General features: G+C 43.4%; 1 protein-coding gene across 1 annotated transcript in view; it reads left to right on the plus strand.

The window, feature by feature from the left end:
* Window positions 1-8,283: 8,283 nt before the first annotated feature.
* Window positions 8,284-19,791, plus strand: part of akap9 (A kinase (PRKA) anchor protein 9) — a 395,737-nt gene continuing 384,229 nt past the window's right edge. Inside the window, 2 exon segments of the mRNA XM_072508693.1 lie at window positions 8,284-8,422; window positions 11,156-11,398. Of these exon segments, the coding sequence (XP_072364794.1) occupies window positions 8,375-8,422; window positions 11,156-11,398 (291 nt within the window). The 5' untranslated portion in view covers window positions 8,284-8,374.

The raw sequence follows: 19,791 nt of genomic DNA on the forward strand, positions 1-19,791 counted from the left end.
TGGAGGGGTCTCAGCACCCAATGGTCCGGTTGATGACCGTTTGACAGGACACCTGAGCCCGCCCAGGTGTCCCATCTCTGGTGGTGTGAGCTGCACATAATCTGTTCCCATATAAGGCAACAGCAGAACTCTGAGTGTCTGGCTTGATCTGGGATACTGACAATAGACCCGTGCACATCAATAGGGTGCGATGATCTCCTGATGGATGATTGACAGGTGTGTTCCAGACATGTTCTGGCAGCTTGTCTGTTGGTTGTGTATTTGACTTTGGTCTGTGTGAATTTCAACAGCTTGCCTGTGGTTGGACTGTATTTACTTTAAAATGTTTAATTCTTCAATTTAGGATATCCAATTTTAATCGGGTTCTGGTAGGTCACCTCAGTTCCTCCTCTTGATCCAGTGAGCATCAGCGAACCGGATCACACAATCCTAACCAAACCATCTAAATGACAAGTATCCAGGTCTTGGCTTTACAAAGTTATCCCTAACCCACAATAGTGCAACAAATTTAATAAATATACTACATTCAATTGGTTACATGAGATAATAATAATGTAAGATTTAAAATACAATAGTGATAAAAAAGAAAAATGATGAATCAATAAATACAGTACAACAATCAATTAAATTCAAAACAGTACAAAAATTCAAAACAACACAAACGAGGGGGATATATACATTATGGTTCTTTGTTGTCCATCCTTCCACGATGTTGGATGGCCCCCTCTGAATACAGGCATTGGATGACTTCCTACCCGTGTGTGTGTGGGTTTCCTCCGGGTGCTCCGGTTTCCTCCCACAGTCCAAAGATGTGCAGGTTAGGTGGATTGGTTGTGATAAATTGCCCTTAGTGTCCAAAATTGCCCTTAAGTGTTGGATGGGGTTGCTGGGTTGTGGGGATAGGGTGGAGGTGTTGACCTTGGGTAGGGTGCTCTTTCCAAGAGCCGGTGCAGACTCGATGGGCCGGGTGGCCTCCTTCTGCACTGTAAATTCTATGATAATCTATGATTCATCAAGGACAAAAGTTCAGCACAACATTGTGGGCCGAAGGGCCTGTTCTGTGCTGTATTTTTCTCCCTCCCCCCTGTAAGCTACCCGAGTGACATCCCTTTCCAGATTTTGAATTTCCAATGTACAATTTAGGTCGGTAGTTGTTCTGAATCCACACAGGGCATGTTCGTTTTCATACACCAGCAACCACTTCTTCTGTGTGTTCACACTTGTCCAGACTGGTGCCTATAAGCTTCCCTTCCTTCTCAACCACATATGGTAGGGTCCCTGATATCCCATTCACACCACTTTTATTAGAAATCTCCCCCTAAACCAAAAAGGGTCAAAAAGATTTTCTAAATGGATTTTCACTCCTTGACTCCTTTGCAGACTTAAGTCGGTGCTATTCAGATCAAACTAATATTTCAAGTTATTCCCGGTATAACCTATATCTACAAAGAAGATTTTATTTACTTACCACTAAGTAGCTTTGCTCCTGGGTCCCGCCTTGCTGAGGTATAGTAGTCTTTGACAATTTTGCAATAACCATTATTTCAGGTTAGAATAAATCTTTTACTTATTTTATTTTACTTCAAAAGATAACATCACCGTCTTTACAACAAGTAAAAAAGATCTTGCTTCTGGATTATCCGTTCCGGTTGTTCGGACCTTCGTGGCCCCCTTGACAATCTCTCTTGTTATCTGTGGGTGTTCTCAGTAACTTCGATCCCCTGTTCAGCTCCTGCATTCAGTCATTCCCATCTACCGAAGCAACTCCTAGAGCTGGAATTGATGATGGCTGTTAGCGATTTAGAATATTTATTACTCTTCTCACTGCATGCTGGTTACATTTTATTATCTTCAAGTAATATCTTCTGCTCATTTATGTAATTTTGTTTGTCCATTATATTCATCTAGTTTCCATCATGTCTAACAAGAGGATGTTTCAATGGTAAGCATAGGTAAAAAATGCTTTGATGCTATTCAAATCTTGGAGGAGTGATACTTCCGGTTCTTGTCATGTTTAAACTGATTCCTGCTTGGTGTTAATTTATGCCTTAGTAGACTCAACCGTTATCTCCAGACTTCCACTTTTAACTGATGACATGAAGTTTCTATTATTCACAAATGCACATTATTTCACGTAATTCACTTAAGATTCTGGGCAATTGTTTGCTAAACTAATTAACTTCTATAAAAGGGTGGAATACTTTATGTAACTAAAAAACTTAATTTGCTAGAATTTCTCTAACTTGAAAGAAAGGTATCAGATTACAGCATAAGCTGTTTTAGAGCTGTTCTCGTAACGCTTGTGTGATAAAGGCGGTCTGCATTTCAAACTCTCTTTTCTGAATGCTGTTCACCCTTTGTGGAATTTTTGCTTTCTTTTTCTCATATTCCTTTGGGTTTTATCAGGCCTTCATGATTCAAAGGACATTTTTCCCATTTTACTTTACACCCTCCTTGAAGGATTTCAGAGTCTCAACCCGACTTTATCTATTAATATTACTGGAATCCCTAATATCAGCCCTAGTGCGGTCCCTGGGGTTCCTCTACAACTGCCGTTAGACTAGACCTTGGTCAGATGCCGCAATTGGCAGTTAGTCACACTGAGGTGTCTTTTTCACCGGTACGTGTTCAATTTGTACATCGCTGATCCAAGACGGATCTTTCCCCTTGCTGATCTGGTCGAGGTTCTCCACAATTGCTTGACCGTCCATTTTATGGAAATGCTGCACAGGGTTCAGATCCATTGCCTAGCATCATCACCCACCCTCCCTTGAAATGAAAAAATGAATGAAAATCGCTTATTGTCACAAGTAGGCTTCAAATGAAGTTACTGTGAAAAGCCCCTAGTCGCCACATTCCGGCACCTGTTCAGGGAGGCTGGTATGGGAATTGAATCGTGCTGCTGGCCTGCCTTTGTCTGCTTTCAAAGCCAGTGATTTAGCCCTGTGCTCCTTGGGCAATCTAATTGATAGTTTTGGCGTGTCCTTCTAGTACAGTAACCATTAGGCGTAAACCTCCTTGGCGTCCTACTGAGCATTTCCATTTATGCTGTCCAGGGTCTGTTTAACTTGTCGGGTTAGTACTCTGAGCTTATTATCGAAATCAGCCAGATCCAGCGCGCCAATGGTGGATACCCCTGCCCCTTATGTGGTCGCCAGATCTTTCTCTCTTCTTGCGCCCCTTGAATCTGGGCATCTTTCCCCTCATGTATGCCAGTCTTTCGGCTTAGTAATCTCTGGGTCAAGAGAAGGTACAAATTCCAAGTGGGGAGGGACACTAATCTGTTAACTGTGTTACAGCCAAATCTACAACTACTGGTACCAATTTGTAGTGTATGTTATTGAATAATATTTTCCCCGTATGTTTAAATATCAATATCTAGACAAGTGGGCAAGGGCGTACTAATAATTTCATAGGAGATGTGCTTGTTCTGAATAAACTTACCGGGGCACCTCTTTCCTAATTCCAGTCCTTTCTTCGGGCCATGGATAGGCAGGTTAGCTCTGTACTACCCATAGCTAATGTCTGCCTACCAATTACTAGCAAGGGTCATCCTTCCGAAGCAGCGATCAGAGATCACATTCTTCTTCAAGTACACCAAATTTTTGTTGTTACTCCCATAGGTGACACTCTTATTGAGGTGTACCCATAGGATGCCATCCTCACATTCGCCTGCATCTGGCAGGGTGAACCACATATATCTTGGGTACCATAGATTGATCTGCCAGTCTTTGGTTCATGTAGTTTCTGTGGTTTGGGTTTTGTGTGTCCATTCTGGGATGAGGAGTCCCAGGTAGCACAGAAATATGGAGTGCACTCTGGGGAGCAAAAACAAGGTAGCATCTGTTGCACTTTATATAGTGTCAAGCAAGGAATTTCAAGATTTTGACACAGCAATGTTCAAGAAACAGCAATATATTTCCAAGTCAAATGCTGTGTAGTTTTAAGGAAACTTTCAGGTGGTGGTGTTTCCATGCACCTGCTGCCCTGTGCAGCTGATGTCTAGGTTTGGGAGAAGCTGTCAAAGAAGCCTTAGTGAGTTGTTGCAGTGCATCTTGTAGATGGTACACTCTGCTGCCACTGTATCCTGGTGGTGGATGGAGTGAATGTTTAAAGTTGGTGAATGGGGTGTTAATTAAATGGGCTGCTTTGTCCTGGATTGTGTTGAGCTCTTGAATGTTGTTAGAGTCACACTCACCCAGGTAAGGGGAAGGTATTTGGGGAGTCAGGAGGTCAGTCACTCACTCCAGAATAACCAGATTCTGACCTGCTATGACAGTCACAGTATTTATCTGGCTCGTCCAGTTAAATGTCTGATCTATGGTGACCCTCCGAATGCTGATTGTGGAGAAATCGGACAATGGTAATACCATTGAATGTCAAGTGGAGGTGGTCAGGCACTCTCTTGTTGAAGATGGTCTTTGCCTGACATTTGTTTGGCACAAATGCAACTATCTCCCCATGACATTCAATGGCATTACCATCGGTGAATCCTCCACTATCAATACCCTGGCAGTTAACATTGATCAGAAACTACACCACATTGGCTGGAGCGGTTCAAGAAGGCAGCTCACTGCCACCTTCCCAAGGTCAATTAGGGATGGGCAATAAAATTGCTGAAACAGAACAGAGGATGCTGGAAAAACTCAGAAGGTCTGGCAGCATCTGTAGGGAAAGAAAACAGTCACCATTTTAGGTCTGTTTGACTTCATCAGCACTAAAGAGGTGGAAAATATGTTTCATATTAAACTGTAGCTGGGAGAGATTGCAACAAGATGTAGTCACCTCAAGAACAACAGTCAGATGGCCTGGTGTGTGTGTGTGTGTGTGTGTGTGTCTCGGGTCGGGGGGGGGGGGGGATTTTTGCATTGAGACAAAAAATGTACGGGATATTTTAAAAAGGTTTAAGATGAAGAGTAGGGTCACAGTATAAAGTTGTTGTTGCTCGACTAGCTAGTGACACCTATGTCCCGTGAAATGATTTTAAAAATCTTTCACCTATCTTTCTTCACTTCTTCCATATCTCTTAGGTATTTCTGTTATGTTAGAAGTGCTAAAAAAATGAATTGTTGTTGCCATTCCCCTGCAATTTTAACATTATAATTAGTCTATGGACATATCTACGTGACTATAAAAGATTTGCTATCATACAAACCATCCAACAGTTAACCAATTAGTTTCAAAGGGAGTAATCTAAAATCTATCTATACAGAGATTGTTCTATAAGAGATAAAAGAGAATATAATTAAAGTACAATTAAAGAAAGAAAGATTGTTTGATGTTTGATCTGAAATGGTGTGTCAAAGAGATTGACCATATAATTATTCATCAAATTAATATTAAAAGTAGTACTATTTCAACAACTGTTAAAATACATTAGAATCTTCAATATATATGAGTATTTTTTTTCAATACTGGAGAAATTTTAGTGATCAAGTTTAAAATTGACTTGGTATGTCAGAGTAATGGACATTAAAATTGTTATATCATTTGATATAATAAGTTAAATACAACAAAGACAACGCTGTGCACATTTGAAGCAATATTTTCTTTATGATGATTCAATTATACTGTAATTTTCATTAAAGGTGGACACCAATATGTGGTATTTAAAAATTATCTTCAATGCAATTCATGTAATTCATTATGAGGCAGTTGAAACAAACAATCTGATAGGAAAACAACTTAATCAGAGTGTAGCCTGGAAAAAGATATGAAAATGTCACAAAGTACTGAAAAAATACAAGACCATGGGCTGGATTTTTCAGATGATGAGGTTTCCTGACTCGTCACTCAGGATGTCAGCCTGGGAACTCACTCCTATTCCCAACAATTGCCCCGCAGCCAATGGCTGGAGCTGAGACTTCTGCTTCCAGTCCTGCTTCATAGCGATGCTGGCCAACTTTGAGAGGAGTGGGCTTACTTGGGAAAAGGTAGCCTGTGAGGGAAGTGCCCCCTCCTTCCTGCCCAATGTTTTTGTGTGTCAAATGAGGTGAGGGTTGGTGGGTGGGAAGCAGCCTTTTTCGTTTCCTGTAAAATCACAGCCAAGTCGGGGGTGAGCGTGAGGGATACCTGCAGAATTTTATAGCAACTCTGCCCTGCACCCCCGCCCCCCCCCCCTCTCCCCCCCCCCCCTCCCTGGCAGCAAACCAACTGGGGAGGACTGTAACAGTCTGCCCTAGCGAAACCATGGGGACAGTTGTCATAGCTGGTGTCCTCAAGTACAACAGCCTTTATCAGGATTAGATAGAATTCCTGACTGCTCTTGTTTATTTCCATTTTGAAGTGTTCATACCGTTGATTGCATTTCCATTCAGATGATTACAACAGGACATGATTAAAGTTCAGTTAATTATATATATTTTTTGCATGGTGTCCTGGACATCACAAACAAGTTGTATAAATCTAACATTTTCATTACAAATTTTGAGGTCAATTTAGGGGAATTTGATTTTAAAAATGAAAAGCTCTACACTATCTCCCACTATTATTTTAAGGTTGATAAAGAATTAAATAATATACTTGCCTGTTTGTTTAAATGAATTTAAGTTTGAAGTAAATTGTCTTACTATTGTATCAAGTAAACTGTAACCTCTTCATTCGGGATTTCTTGGGACCAAGTCATTTCCTGATTTTGGAAGTTTATGGATTATAGAATGACATTAGAATGGCTAACCACAACTATTGAACCATAAAACACCATAGAGATAAATATTTACCTGAAACATAAAACAGTAATAAAACATTTGGCGGCACGGTAACATAGTGGCTAACAGCGTTAGGGTCCCAGGTTCGATTCCTGGCCTTGGTCACTGTCTGTGCGGATTCTGCACGTTCTCTCTGTGTCTGCGTGGGTTTCCCCCAGGTGCTCCGGTTTCCTCCCACAAGCCCCGAAGGTGCTGTTAGGTAATTTGGACATTCTGAATTCTCCCTCCGTGTACCCAAACAGGTGCCGGAATGTGGCGACTCGGTGCTTTTCACAGTAACTTCATTGCAGTGTTAATGTAAGCCTACTTGTGACAATAAAGATTATTATTATAAAACAGTAAGAATTTAAAAAAAACTTATTGCATCCTTCATGTTTCCACTCCCAGTGTTACGACACCCTGCGCTAGGGGACAGTCAATTCCAGTCCACCTTGACCCAGAGACACAACATAAGTGAATTAACCAATAATTCTTATAATATTTTCGAGACCTTTGGCCTTAGTCTGCTCCAATGACTTACAGGCACTAAATTTGTAAGTAAAACACACAAAAAAAATGTTTAAAACATGCAATAATCAAACTAGAATAACGGCCTTCTAATCTATTATTTTCTCCTTTGGCCATCCCACCCTCTACCCAAACACACACAAGACAGACGCACACAAAGGAAGGGAAAGGAGTAAAATGATAAAGATTAAAATATGGAAGAGAGATGTGTTCTTGTTGCTGATGTTGAGGCCTTTGTAGTCGGCTATCTTCCCAGGATGTGGAGTGTTGAAAATCACCAGCTGGATGGGATTTTCTAGAATGTGCATAGTCAGAACTTGCAATTACCAGCCTCACTAAGGTAAGATTAGAGTTCTCCAATTATCACATTTTAAAAGAAGGTTTTCAAATAACCCGGTCTGCCTGCAGCTGGTGCTGGTCGGGATTTTCTTGCAAGTTTAACTGGCTGTGAAGGAAGAGAAAAATGAAAACTTTAATCCCAATCTCCAATCTCCCAAAATGAGCCTGTCTGAGTTGACAGAACATTCCAGAACATCAGCACCAATCAGCACAGACTATGGGTCCAAGAACCGGGAATATAAGTAACCAATTTGCTGCCAGCCAAGTCCATCAGACTGGAGCAAACCAAGCAGCACAACTCACCGGGGATGTCCTGAGGTTAGACCAATGAGAGTGGATAGCCTCAAGGACAGGGGGACGCCGACAACGCCGACTGGATGTTCCTTCCCCAGGGGGCAACCATGCCTTTTTCAGATTAAGCTTCAAAAGTGCTTAATTCACAATAGAGCGCTTTTGTGATATATATGTATAAAAAAAAGATGCTGTATGAATTCAAACTTTTCTTTTAAAAATAATAGAAACTCATGGGATAGTCGTCCCCTTTCCATACGGATGAAATATGCCGCCACACAGATTGCGTTCTTCAATAACGATGTCCTTCTCTTGGTTTTATTCCAACAGGTTGCTTTTATGTGGTGGGTTTGAATGTGATCTCACTCACTGCTCCCCACCCCCTCCCACGCGGCCTGGCGTGGCGCTCCCGGCCTTGTGCGTCTGTCATGCGCAGTGTGTCGCTTGCCTCGAGCGGCTGCGGCGGCGGGCGCTGCTAACGTGTCACTGACTGAGCTGGGCTTCTTTCTTTCTCTCTCACACACACAGCCATGGAAGACGAGGAGAGACAGAAGAAGCTAGAGGCCGGCAAAGCCAAGGTAAGAGAGTGGGGCGGAAGGGACTGTTGAAAAAGGTGGGTAGGAGGGAGGGGATGAAATCGGGGGCGGGGGCGGGGGGGGGGGGGGGGTAGTTTTCTGTTGAAAGGGAGTCAGTGCGTCGCCCCGTCCGTCTCCAGGTGCAAAGGGGAAGATGCGCTTTGCTGTCGCTCTGAGCTTTCTAATTGGATCCGCAGGCTTTAGCTAACTGCCGCCGGGGTGTAGGCCTCTAGTCACACAGTGCTTGTGTTTACAAGTGGTGACAGGAGGACGTAAAGCACGATTTGGGGCATTGTTATGTACTGTAGTTTAACAAAACATGTTAACCAAAGTCAATGCAAGAACGGCGTACTAAAGGAATAGACTGCCGAAGCTAAAGATGATTACTTTTTTAAAGTATGCATTTGTGAAAGCTCCTTTTAAGATTTCTAAAATAAAACTAGTTTGTTTATGTTATCGTATTACTCTAAATGACAACGGCTATTAACAATGCCAGCTAATGTAGTGCATACTTCCTAACGTCTTGAAGTACATTTAAGATAATACATCTTGTGAAGGCTGGAGAGAAAGCTACTCGAGTGTAACAAGGTTGCAGAGATTTAACAACAGCTTCTAAAGTGTACAATTTGTTGCATATTTTCAGATTTAGAATTTCGTGTTGCTAGTTAGTAACTCCTAACAGCAGAACTGATTCTTTTACGAAGCTATGCTGAAGTGTTTGGGCAGTTGGTCAAGTAGTCTAATTATTGGCACCCACTCTGGTTGCGAAATTATCTATGTACGTTGCAGGTGAATAGTGACGACTCAGTTTTCTGTGCATGCTAAAATTTGCAGAATTAAGCACTTCAATATTTTATAGATATCCATCTATTTACTGATGTAAATGTTTTACTTATGGAACACACATTACGGAAACTTGACAGTAGCACAGTGGTTAGCACCGTTGCTTCACAGCACCAGGGTCCCAGGTTCGATTCCCGGCTTGGGTCCCTGTCTGTGCGGAGTCTGCACGTTCTCCCTGCGTCCGGGTTTCCTCCAGGTGCGTGTGTGTATGTAAATGTGATTGTTCTTATTGAGGGAGGGGAGGAGGGTCAGCACAGATGTTGCACAGCAATTATCATTAATTTCCTTTGGCCTTGGACTGCTTGTTAATCACTATTTCCTTTTTGCCATGTCATCTTTGCTTTAAGTGTGACTTGCATTCAGTGACACTATAGTAGACAAAATTCAAGAAATGAATTAAATATAAAATTGTGAAGCTGGCAGTGACACTGACAAACATTCAATCTTGAGATTCTAGCTTTCTTAAATGTTTGTGGTGTTTGATTTGCGATGACATTTTCTCAATCACCTACTATTCTATATTTACTACTCTTGACAATTTTTAAGATATATATTTATGCGAAATAGAAAATACTTTTAGATGAACCCTTTAGCATTATCCTGGTTTGGTCATTCTTACTATAGCAATACTGTTATTATTGCTCTTTTCTTTTTGTTGTGATTGGGAAGGTATTGAAAATCTTGTCTTTATTCAAATAATGGAGACCTGGGATAATCTGCTTTAGTTTAAGTGAATCATTGTCTCACGTTTGATTTTCCTGCTTATCGGAATATTGGAACGGTAGTAGGCCATTCTGCCATTGAAGCTTGTTCCACTATTCAATGAGATCATGGCTAATATATACCTCAACTTCATTCCACCTGCCTTGGTTCAATAATTTTGTCGTCTTGTCCAGAAAATATCTACCTCCGATTTAAAATTATTTACTGAGCTTCCACCATTCTTTTTTTTGAAGGCCTGTTTTTAAGTTTCTTGATTACAAATGGAAATTGGATAACCATTTGAGGGAAGAGTACTTGCAGGGCGATGGAGCTAGTGAGGCATGGAACTGACTGCTTTGCTCTATAGAGGGTGGCACAGTGGTTAGCACTGCTGCCTCACAGCTCCAGGGTCCCAGGTTCAATTCTGTCCACGGGTGACTTTCTGTGTGGTGTTTACACTTTCTCTCTGTGTCTGCATGGGTTTCTTCCGGGTACTCCGGTTTCTTCCCACAGTCCAAAGATGTGCAGGTTAGGTGAATTGGTCATGCTAAATTGCCCCTTAGTGTCCGAAAGGTTAGGTGGGGCTACTGGGTTACGGGGATAGGGTGGAAGCGTGGGCTTAAATAGGATGCTCTTTCAAAGGGCTGGTGCAGACTCGATGGGCTGAATGGCCTCCTTCTGCACAGTAAATTCTATGATTCTATGGACTTGATGGGCCGCATAGGCATCTTCTGTGCCTTTGTGACTCTATTCTCCAATGTCCTAGCTCAGACTTTAAAATTATGTGCCCTTGTCCTAGACTCTCCGATCAGCAGGGAGATGTTTCTAACTATCATATCAGTTCCTTTCAACATCTTAAAAACACCTCAAATCAAATCAACCCTATAACTGTGTACATTCCAAAGATTGAATGGAAAGATTATGTAAGCAATAAAATTATTACTACTGGAAATATCGTAATTTGGAACTTTTTGTAACATCTTATCTAGAAGGTGACTACAGTACATGATATGCAATCTAGGAAAAAGAGAATACGTCTAATAGGATTAATTGCTGCAATTTCTTTAACTGTTTCAATCTCTGTTAGCAGAAGCATTAAACTGCATTAAACTTTTAAGTGTAAGATCTTACACAACTTTATTAAAGATTTTGTTGATGTAAAAAGTTATGATTATGTTTTCCATTTTTCAGCTTGCCCAATTCCGCCAACGGAAAGCTCAGACTGATCTTCAAAATCCAGGGAAAAAGCAGAAGAAGAAGAAAAAAGCAAGCAAACTGGATGAGCAAGTGCGACATGTTACAGCTAAGCATCAACAGCAAGATGTTAAAACAAGTGCAGAGAGAGGACCAGCAGGGGAAAGTGAGGAGTTCATAATTAATAAGATTTTGCACAGTGGAGATATAATCAAACAGGACCAGACCTATACGATTGAGGTGAGAATTATTTGTCTTGTTTTCGTTCAATTGAATAAGATTTGGTGAATTTAGTAAAAGTTTGTTCATGTACAGCCCTGTATGCTGCGACTGACATTTAACTTATAACATCTTGCAGAAGTATTTTCTCTTCATTTGGGAGAAGAGTCCTTTTGTATAGTTCTACAGTAAGAGAGTCCAAGTATTAGACTCAGTTCATACATCATGTGCTTTGGTTGGCATGTGTCCCACAAAATACCTAATCCACATATTTCTGGTTGGAGGAGTATGTGGAGGAGTATATTTCTGTCATAATGGTGGAAATGGAATACATTTTGCCATTAGCCACTGGCTTCTAGATGTTCAGGAAAAGTGACTTAACCAAAAATATGTGGGATAGCTTCAAAATACCCCTGTCTGCCATATTGGTCTATATTTTGTATGTCTTGTACCAAAGGTTTGTTAAATTACTGTAGAAAATAAACAAATGTGCTGTCCTGTAACTGCACTGCTGAGATTACAAACCACAACTATGCAAGTGTGAAAACAAATGCATAATTATTTTTGTAGTAAACTGCTTAATTTAAAGATGGTGTTATCTGGAGGTCTAATTGCTAAATATTTGACAGGTTTTTGAATTTAAAAGTAGAGAAGAAACTGCCTAGTCACCTGGGGAGACCGGGAGATGCAGGAATTTCTAGACGGGCTGGAGTACCCGAGGTTAGGGGAGGGGGAGCAGGAGATAAAAGATGCGATTTGGAGGATGCAGTCAGGGATGGTGGCAGGGCCGGATGAGTTTCTGGTAGAATATTACATAAAATTCACTGATAAGTTGGCACCGGTGATGATAGGGATGTTTGAGGAGGCAATAGGGAAGGGTGTGTTGCTACAAACCTTGGGGCAGGCATCGATTTCCCTGTTGCTTAAAAAAGATAAGGATCTGATGGAATGTGGGTCATATAAGCCCATATCACATTTAAACATGGATGCAAAGATTTTGGCGAAGGTACAGGCAAGTAGGCTGGAGGAGTGCCTCCTGAAGGTGAGAGGTGAAGATCAGACGGGGTTTGTGAGAGGGAGGCAGCTCTTTTCGATTATTAGGAGGGTATTGAGCGTGGTTGTGGCACCGGTGGAGGGGAAGGAAACAGCTGGCTGTGGCTTTGGACGCCGAGAAAGCATCTGACCGGGTAGAATGGGGGTACTTGATGGTAGTTCTGGAGCGGTTTGGGGTTGGACCACGATTTGTGAACTGGGTGAAGTTACTGTATAAGGCGCCGAGGGCGAGTGTCCGCTCAAATAACGTCAGCTCGGGATACTTTTCTCTCCACTGTGGGACTAGGCCGGGATGTCCTATGTCCCCCCCCCTGCTGTTTGCACTCGCGATTGTGCCGTTGGCCATCACGTTAAGACTTTCAGGGATATGGAAAGGGATAGTACGGGGGGGGGGGGGGGGGGGGGGGGTAGAGCATAGGGTGTCCTTGTATGCCAATGACTTGTTATACGTGTCGGAACGGAGTGTCTCAATAGGGGGAATATTGGAGCTGCTTTGGGTCTTTCTCGGGGTACAAATTAAATCTAGACAAAAGTGATTATTTTGTGGTGTCTCGGTGGGGGCGGGGGCTGCCATTCTGTAGGACAGGGACTCAGTTTACCTGGGGGTGCAGGTTGCTTGGGGTTTGGGGGAGGGGGGGGCTCCGTAGGTACAACATTTCTAGTTTGGTTGGGAGAGGTTGGCGGGGGGGGTGGAGACTGAATATGATAATAGTGACTGGGTGATTACTGATTCCTTTTTGTTTGTTAACATGCGGGCTGCTGTTTGGTGGGAGGATGGGATTTTTGTTGTTGATAAGGATTGACATTGTATTCGTTACTGCTTATTGTTTGTTGGTGGGTGTAAATTTTGAAGAAAATGTGAAAAAGGGGGAGAATAAATTTTTTTTTTAAAAAGAGAAGAAACTGCCTCAAACAAAGTCTATTTACTACTCTGTTTTGATCTCATAAGGCATTGGTCATTATTGAACAATGAGAATGCATGAAATATGAAGAGCAGTTAAGTTATATATCAATCAGTGTACAACTCTGCCAGCAACATTATTTTGGCGCTTCACACTCCTGACCTCTCAAAGTTTAACATGTGTTCAACATGCCCTCCCTCCCCCATGCACTACTCTGTTCCCACCAGTGTTATTTAAAGAGATCATTAACTGCTTTCAAGTTAGTTGATGGTTGATTTTCTTTTGGCAGTTGCTTTGATTTGACAACTTCTTGGTATTTTCTATTAGTGGTTAACATTGCTAAAGTCAACGGGGAGTTGTATAGCAGGTGTTCAAGAAATCTTTTTTGACTCCAAGACTTCTGCACTAACCAGTGGCTCCTAGACATAGGTGCAGTCGTAGGCATTGCCCCTAGAATACAACATGCCGTGGAGAACGGACAGAAGGCCTGCAGAACAGGACGAGGTGTTCAGACAACGATTTCCCTATCTAATCATCGGCAAGAAACAACTACAAAATGCAAACAAGTGCTGAAAAAGCTTGGCAGTTCTAGCAGCATCTGTGGATTGAGAAACAGAGTTAATGTTTATGACTCTTTGGAACTGAACGAGGTACAGCCCTCTTATATAGTTACACAAAGAGTACCTTGAAAGCAAGCGGAGGAGGAAGAAACAAAATAACCTGGGTGACCCTTTTTGGCCAAGCTTTCTGAAGAAGGCATCCAAGTGCAATACCGATAGCCGCTTTCGAACTTCCCCATTCACCAACTGTCCTGCACATTACCGCTGCTCTATCCTTAACATAGAACATACTTAACGATTAGTATCTGCTTGGTCACAATGTAAAAATGCAAGCCACCACAAAATAAATTTATGCATCATTCTAGATAGCATTAAAAAGTCAACTCATCAATCACTTTTGTGCATTCCTTTAATGTCTACTCTAATATTCCAAACACCCCTTCCCTGTGACAAGGCTGATGGAAGGCTCTTGACATTAATTGGAGGAGACTGCAGATGACCATGGGCAACAACCGTGAACAGTTTTTGGTCTTGAAGCCTGGCTATAAACCATACCATCATGGCATGGGCAGCAGCATTCTGGGCTGTGATTTGACAGGCAACAGCAAAGTGCACTTCCAGAATTATAGGGGGAGCAGGGTAGGGTGAAATGAATGCTCTTTCTGAGGGAATAGGTTCATGCTCTAGAACCACTGCCACACCCTCCACGTGGTTCCTTGATGATCTTAGTGATCTGTTGGAGGTCAGACTGCTCTGCTATCCTGCAAATTCCTTTGAACATTGTAAATAACAACCAATCTTGCAGCAAGCTGATCTTGCATGTCTTAAGTTTGAACTTGCATTGAGTTCTGATGTAAACTGAGAAAACGGTCAACAGACATAATTGTTTATTGTCACAAGTAGGCTTCAATGAAGTTACTGTGAAAAGCCACAAGTCGCCACATTCCGGCGCCTGTTTGGGGACGCCGGTACGGGAATTGAACCCGCGCTGCTGGCATTGTTCTGCATTGCAAGCCAGCTATTTAGCCCACTGTGCTAAACCAGCCCCATTGCTGGCTAAACCATACGTGCATCATGATTTGAGTCCACAAGTGTGTTGATGGTGCTCCATGCTTGAATGGATGGGTTCCAACTTCTGTGCAAAACCCGGTGTCTTTTGATATTGAATGTCTTTAATCAACAGATGCCCATTATCACTGTATCTTTAACAACATCAACTAACCATTAACATGGAGCAGCATGTGGAGCAGTGGTTAGCACTGGGACTGTGGCACTGAGGACCCGGGTTCGAATCCTGGCCCTGGGTCACTGTCCGTGTGGAGTTTGCACATTCTCCCCATGTCTGCGTAGGTTTCACCTCCACAACCCAAAGATGTGCAGGTGAGGTGGATTGGCCACGCTAAATTGCCCCTTAATTGGAAAAAAAATAATAATTGGTTACTCTAAATTTATTTTTAAAAAACTAACCATTAACATTTCAAACCTTGGACTTCCGGTGGCGGCCACTGAGTAAGTGGTTGCACATAAGGTTGATCCTGCCTGGGGATGGACAATTTGGTCTTTTCTGGCCATATTACGAGGGTGTTGCAGGTAAAGGAAGTACACCCAGCACAGAACATGATATTCTTCTTCAGCGGGTGATGTCAAGGAGTTATCAAACAAGGAGTGCATTTAACAAGGGGCATTCTTCAGACCATGAGGATTCCTTGGTGTAGTAGAGGCAAAGATGGTGGCGGGCCCTATGGCATCGCTGCCCACACAGTGGTCGATGGAGCAGTTGGTCAAATTTTTCTTGTCCGAATTTAAGAGGCATAGGTTGACGTCCTCAAAGGATCTGGCAAGAGTGGCAGAGCTGATTCGGGTTGCCCTGGAGAGAGTGGAATAGAGGTTGGAGGCTCAGAATGCGACACTCCGAAGGTGGAGGAGACGGTGGCTGACCACGAAGATCAGATTGCCTCTTTGGAGGCGGAAATGCTGATGTTTCTTTATTATTGTTACCCACTTTGAATTGTTAATGTGTAACAGCAGAGTTTTGTAATGTTTTCCACCCTGCTTTTGTGGTATTTCCATGGGGGCCTTAGTATGTGTGGGTTATGGTGCAAAGCGTGGGGGGGGAGCGGTGGATGACCACAGGGCTACTAGGTGGGGTTGGGGGGGGGGGGGGAGGGAAATAAGTGGGTTGTTTGGTTACAAGTGTGTTCTTTACCTCGGGTGGGGGTCACCTGGCCAGAAGACATGCTAGTTTATGGAGTAGTTGGTTGAAGGGTGGTTGGCAGCGGCCATCTTGTAAAAACCTGGTGAGGTGGGTGAGTCCATTGAAATATGGATGTGGCTGATTTGGAGTCCCCCGGCCTGAATGGTCTCATGGAATGTGAGGGGACTGAATGGTCCGGTCAAGTGGTCTTGGGTATTTGCCCATTTAAAAAGTTTGAAGGCGGGTGTGGTTTTTATGCAGGAGCCTCACCTGAGGGTTAAGGATCAAAATCGGCTGAGGAAAGGGTGGGTGGGACAAGTGTCTCATTCGGGGTTGGATATGAAGGTGAGGGGAATAGCAGATGTTGATTAGTAAGAGGGTGGCTTTCTCAGCGAGTAACATAGTAGGGGCACAGGAAGTAGATATGTGATGGCGAGTGGAAGGTTAGAGGGAACACCCGTGGTGTTCGTGACTGTTTACGCCCTTAATTGGGATGATGTGGACTTCATGAAGAAGGTCTTAGTGACTTGGATACACACTGGTTGATTGAGGGAGAGATTTTAATACCGTCCTTGACCCGGGGTTGGATTTGTCGTGCCCCGAGTACGTGAAGGTGTCAGGGGCGGCTAAGGAATTCCTGGGGTCATGGAGCGGCTGGGGGGGGGGTTGTTGATCCGTGGTGGTTTGGGTGCCTGGAGGTGCAGGAATTTTTCTTTTCACATATTCGTCAGGTATACTCCCGTATTGACAAGGTACTACTGGCAGGGGTCGTTGGTTCGGAGTATTTGGCGATTATTGTGGCGGATCGTGCGCTGCATTTTGTGGACTTGTGCATGGAAAGGGGGGGTCTCCCAATGTCAGCAGTGGAGGTTGGATGTGGGACTGTTGGTGGACAATAGGGTATGTGAAAGAGTCAGGGCGGCTCTAGGCAACTATGTCGAGCTTAACAAAAGTGAAGAGGCCTCTCCATCTGTGCTGTGGGAGGCTTTGAAGGCGGTAATCAGGGGGAGCTAATCTTGAGTAAGGCGCATAGGGATAAGGTTGGTAGGTTGGCGAGGCAGAGATTGGTGGAGACCATTTTAGCAGTGAATCGGCAGACTCGGAAGCTCCTGGAGAGGGGTTGTTGAAGGAGAGGAAGAAGCCGCAGATGGAGTTTGATCTGTCCACGGAGAAGGCGGTGGGGCAGTTATGACGGCTTAGAGGGGAGTTTTATGAGCATGGGGAGAAGGCCAGTAGGCTATTGGCGCACCAGTTGAGCCGACAGGCAGCAGCAAGAGAGATTGGGCAGGTTAAGGACACTGGGGGCAGGGTGGTCACTGAGCTAGGGAAGGTGAATGGAGTGTTTGAGGCCTTCTGCGAGCTGTACAGGTCAGAGCCCGCAGAGAGGAACTTGGGCATGAAACAGTTTTTGGATGTCTTGGAGTTCACAGTGGTGGAGAGGAAAGTACAGGGGTTAGGGTCCCCATTTGAGTTGGAGGAGGCGATGAGGTACATTGTGTCGATGCAGCCTGGAAAGGCCCTGAGCCCGGATGGATTCCCAGCAGAATTCTATAAAATGTTTGCAACAGAGTTGGGAGAGCTCCTAGTCGAAATGTTTAATGACTCATTAGATAAGGGGGAGCTTTTACTCATGCTGGCACAAGCATAGATTTCACTTATTTTAAAGAAAGATAAAGATCTGAAGGGGTGTGGGCCGTATCGACCAATATCGCTTCTGTATGTGGACGCAAAGTGATTGATTAATGGGTTGGCAATGTGCCTGGAGGATTCTGTACCGGTGGTGATAGCCGCAGACCAAACTGTTCTTGAAGTGGCGACAATTATTGTCCAAACATTAGGAGGTTGTTGAATGTGGTGATGGTGCCCCACGATGGGTCAGGAAATGAAGGTGATAATACCCATGGATGTGGAGAAGGCATTTGACCGGGTAGAGTGAAAGTACCTTTTTGAAATATTGGGGCAGTTTGGTTTGTAGCCGGGGCTTGTCGGTTGAATTAAGATGTTGTGCAGGGCCCCCAAGGCAAATGTATGCACGAACACTACCAGCTGCCTGCATCGGGGAATGAGGCAGGGATGTCCACTGTCCCTATTGCTTTTTGCATTGGCAGTTGAGCCATTGGTGATGGCACTTAGGGCTTCACTGGAGTAGAGAGGCATTGAGAGAGGAGGGGTGGAACATAGTGTGTCCCAGTATGCAGACAACCTCCTGCTTAATGTCACGGACCCGACTGCTAGCATAAATAGGATTATGGGGATTCTGACAAACTTTGGGTCGCTTAATGTGGGAAAGAGCGAAATGTTCCCAGTCAATGCTGAGGTACAGTGGAGGGGGTTGGAGAACTTACCATTGCGGCTGGTCAAGTCAAACTTTGTTATTTGAGAATACGGGTGGCACGTAGTTGGGCTCAGCTACGCAAATTAAATTTGGCTAATTTGGTGGACAGGTTGAAGAGGACTTGAAGAGGTGGAATGTTAGACCATAAGACATAGGAGCAGAATTTGGCCATTTGGCCCGTCGAGTCTGCTCCGCCATTCAATCATGACTGATATGTTTCTCATCCCCATTCTCCTGCCTTCTCCCCATAACCCCTGATCCCCTTATTAATCAAGAACCCATCCATCTCGGTCTTAAAGACACTTAGTGATTTGGCCTCCACATCCTTCTGCGGCAATGAGTTGCACAGATTCACCACCCTCTGGCTGAAGAAATTCTTCCTCATCTCAATTTTAAAGGATTGTCCCTTCAGTCTGAGGCTGTGGCCTCGGGTTCTAGGTTTCCTATTAGTGGTGTTATGGGGCAGGGTTTAGAAAACACCAAAGTATATTATGGAGTTCACCTGACTTATAACTGTTTATTGATTTTGGTTACGATGAGCACAAGAGCCTACCTTTCAGGTGTTATTCAGATCTCTTGGGCGTTTTTAATCACAAAAACAAGCTTTATTCTACAAATTTAGTTAACATTTGTATAAACACGCACACTAACAATTTTATCAAGTACAAACATAAAAACCCCACACAGCTACAGTAATCTATGTATAACCCTCAATGACTCCCCCCTTAACGGTTTCAATTCAGTGACAAACTCCAAGTAAAGTCAGAAACCCTTTTTCAAGGCGTGACCCAGCACACTGCGTTCTTACGGTTATAAGACTTGTTTTTGATTCTCTGTTCCCTTTTCAAACAGCAGATTTGAATACCTTCCAGAAAGCAATTATCTTTCACGTTGTCAAGCAGTCTTGAAACAGCTTTTAAAATGAAGATTGACACTTTCAACCTGTGTTTTTCAAAGCAATTTTGCAAAGCAAAATTTAAAAACGCAGAGCCACAGCCCAGCTCCACCCACACAATGACATCACTGAAGCCATGTGATAAGACAAAAACCTTTCTTAAAGGGACACTCCCATGACAGTGGACACATCCTCTCCACGTCCACTCTATCTAGGCCTATCGGTATTCTGTAAATTTCAATAAGATCCCCCCCCTCATCCTTCTAACCTCCAAAGAATACAGACCCAGAATTCTCAACCGTTCCTCATACGACAAGTTCTTCATTCCAGGGATCATTCTTGTGAACCTCCTCTGGACCCTTTCCAAGGCCAGCACATCTTTCCTTAGATACGGGGCCCAAAACTGCTCACAATACTTCAAATGGGGTCTGACCAAAGCCTTATTCAGGCTCAGAAGTACATCCCTGCTCTTGTA

Source organism: Scyliorhinus torazame, chromosome 6, assembly GCF_047496885.1.
Source record: "Scyliorhinus torazame isolate Kashiwa2021f chromosome 6, sScyTor2.1, whole genome shotgun sequence".
Classification (NCBI taxonomy): Eukaryota; Metazoa; Chordata; class Chondrichthyes; order Carcharhiniformes; family Scyliorhinidae; genus Scyliorhinus; species Scyliorhinus torazame.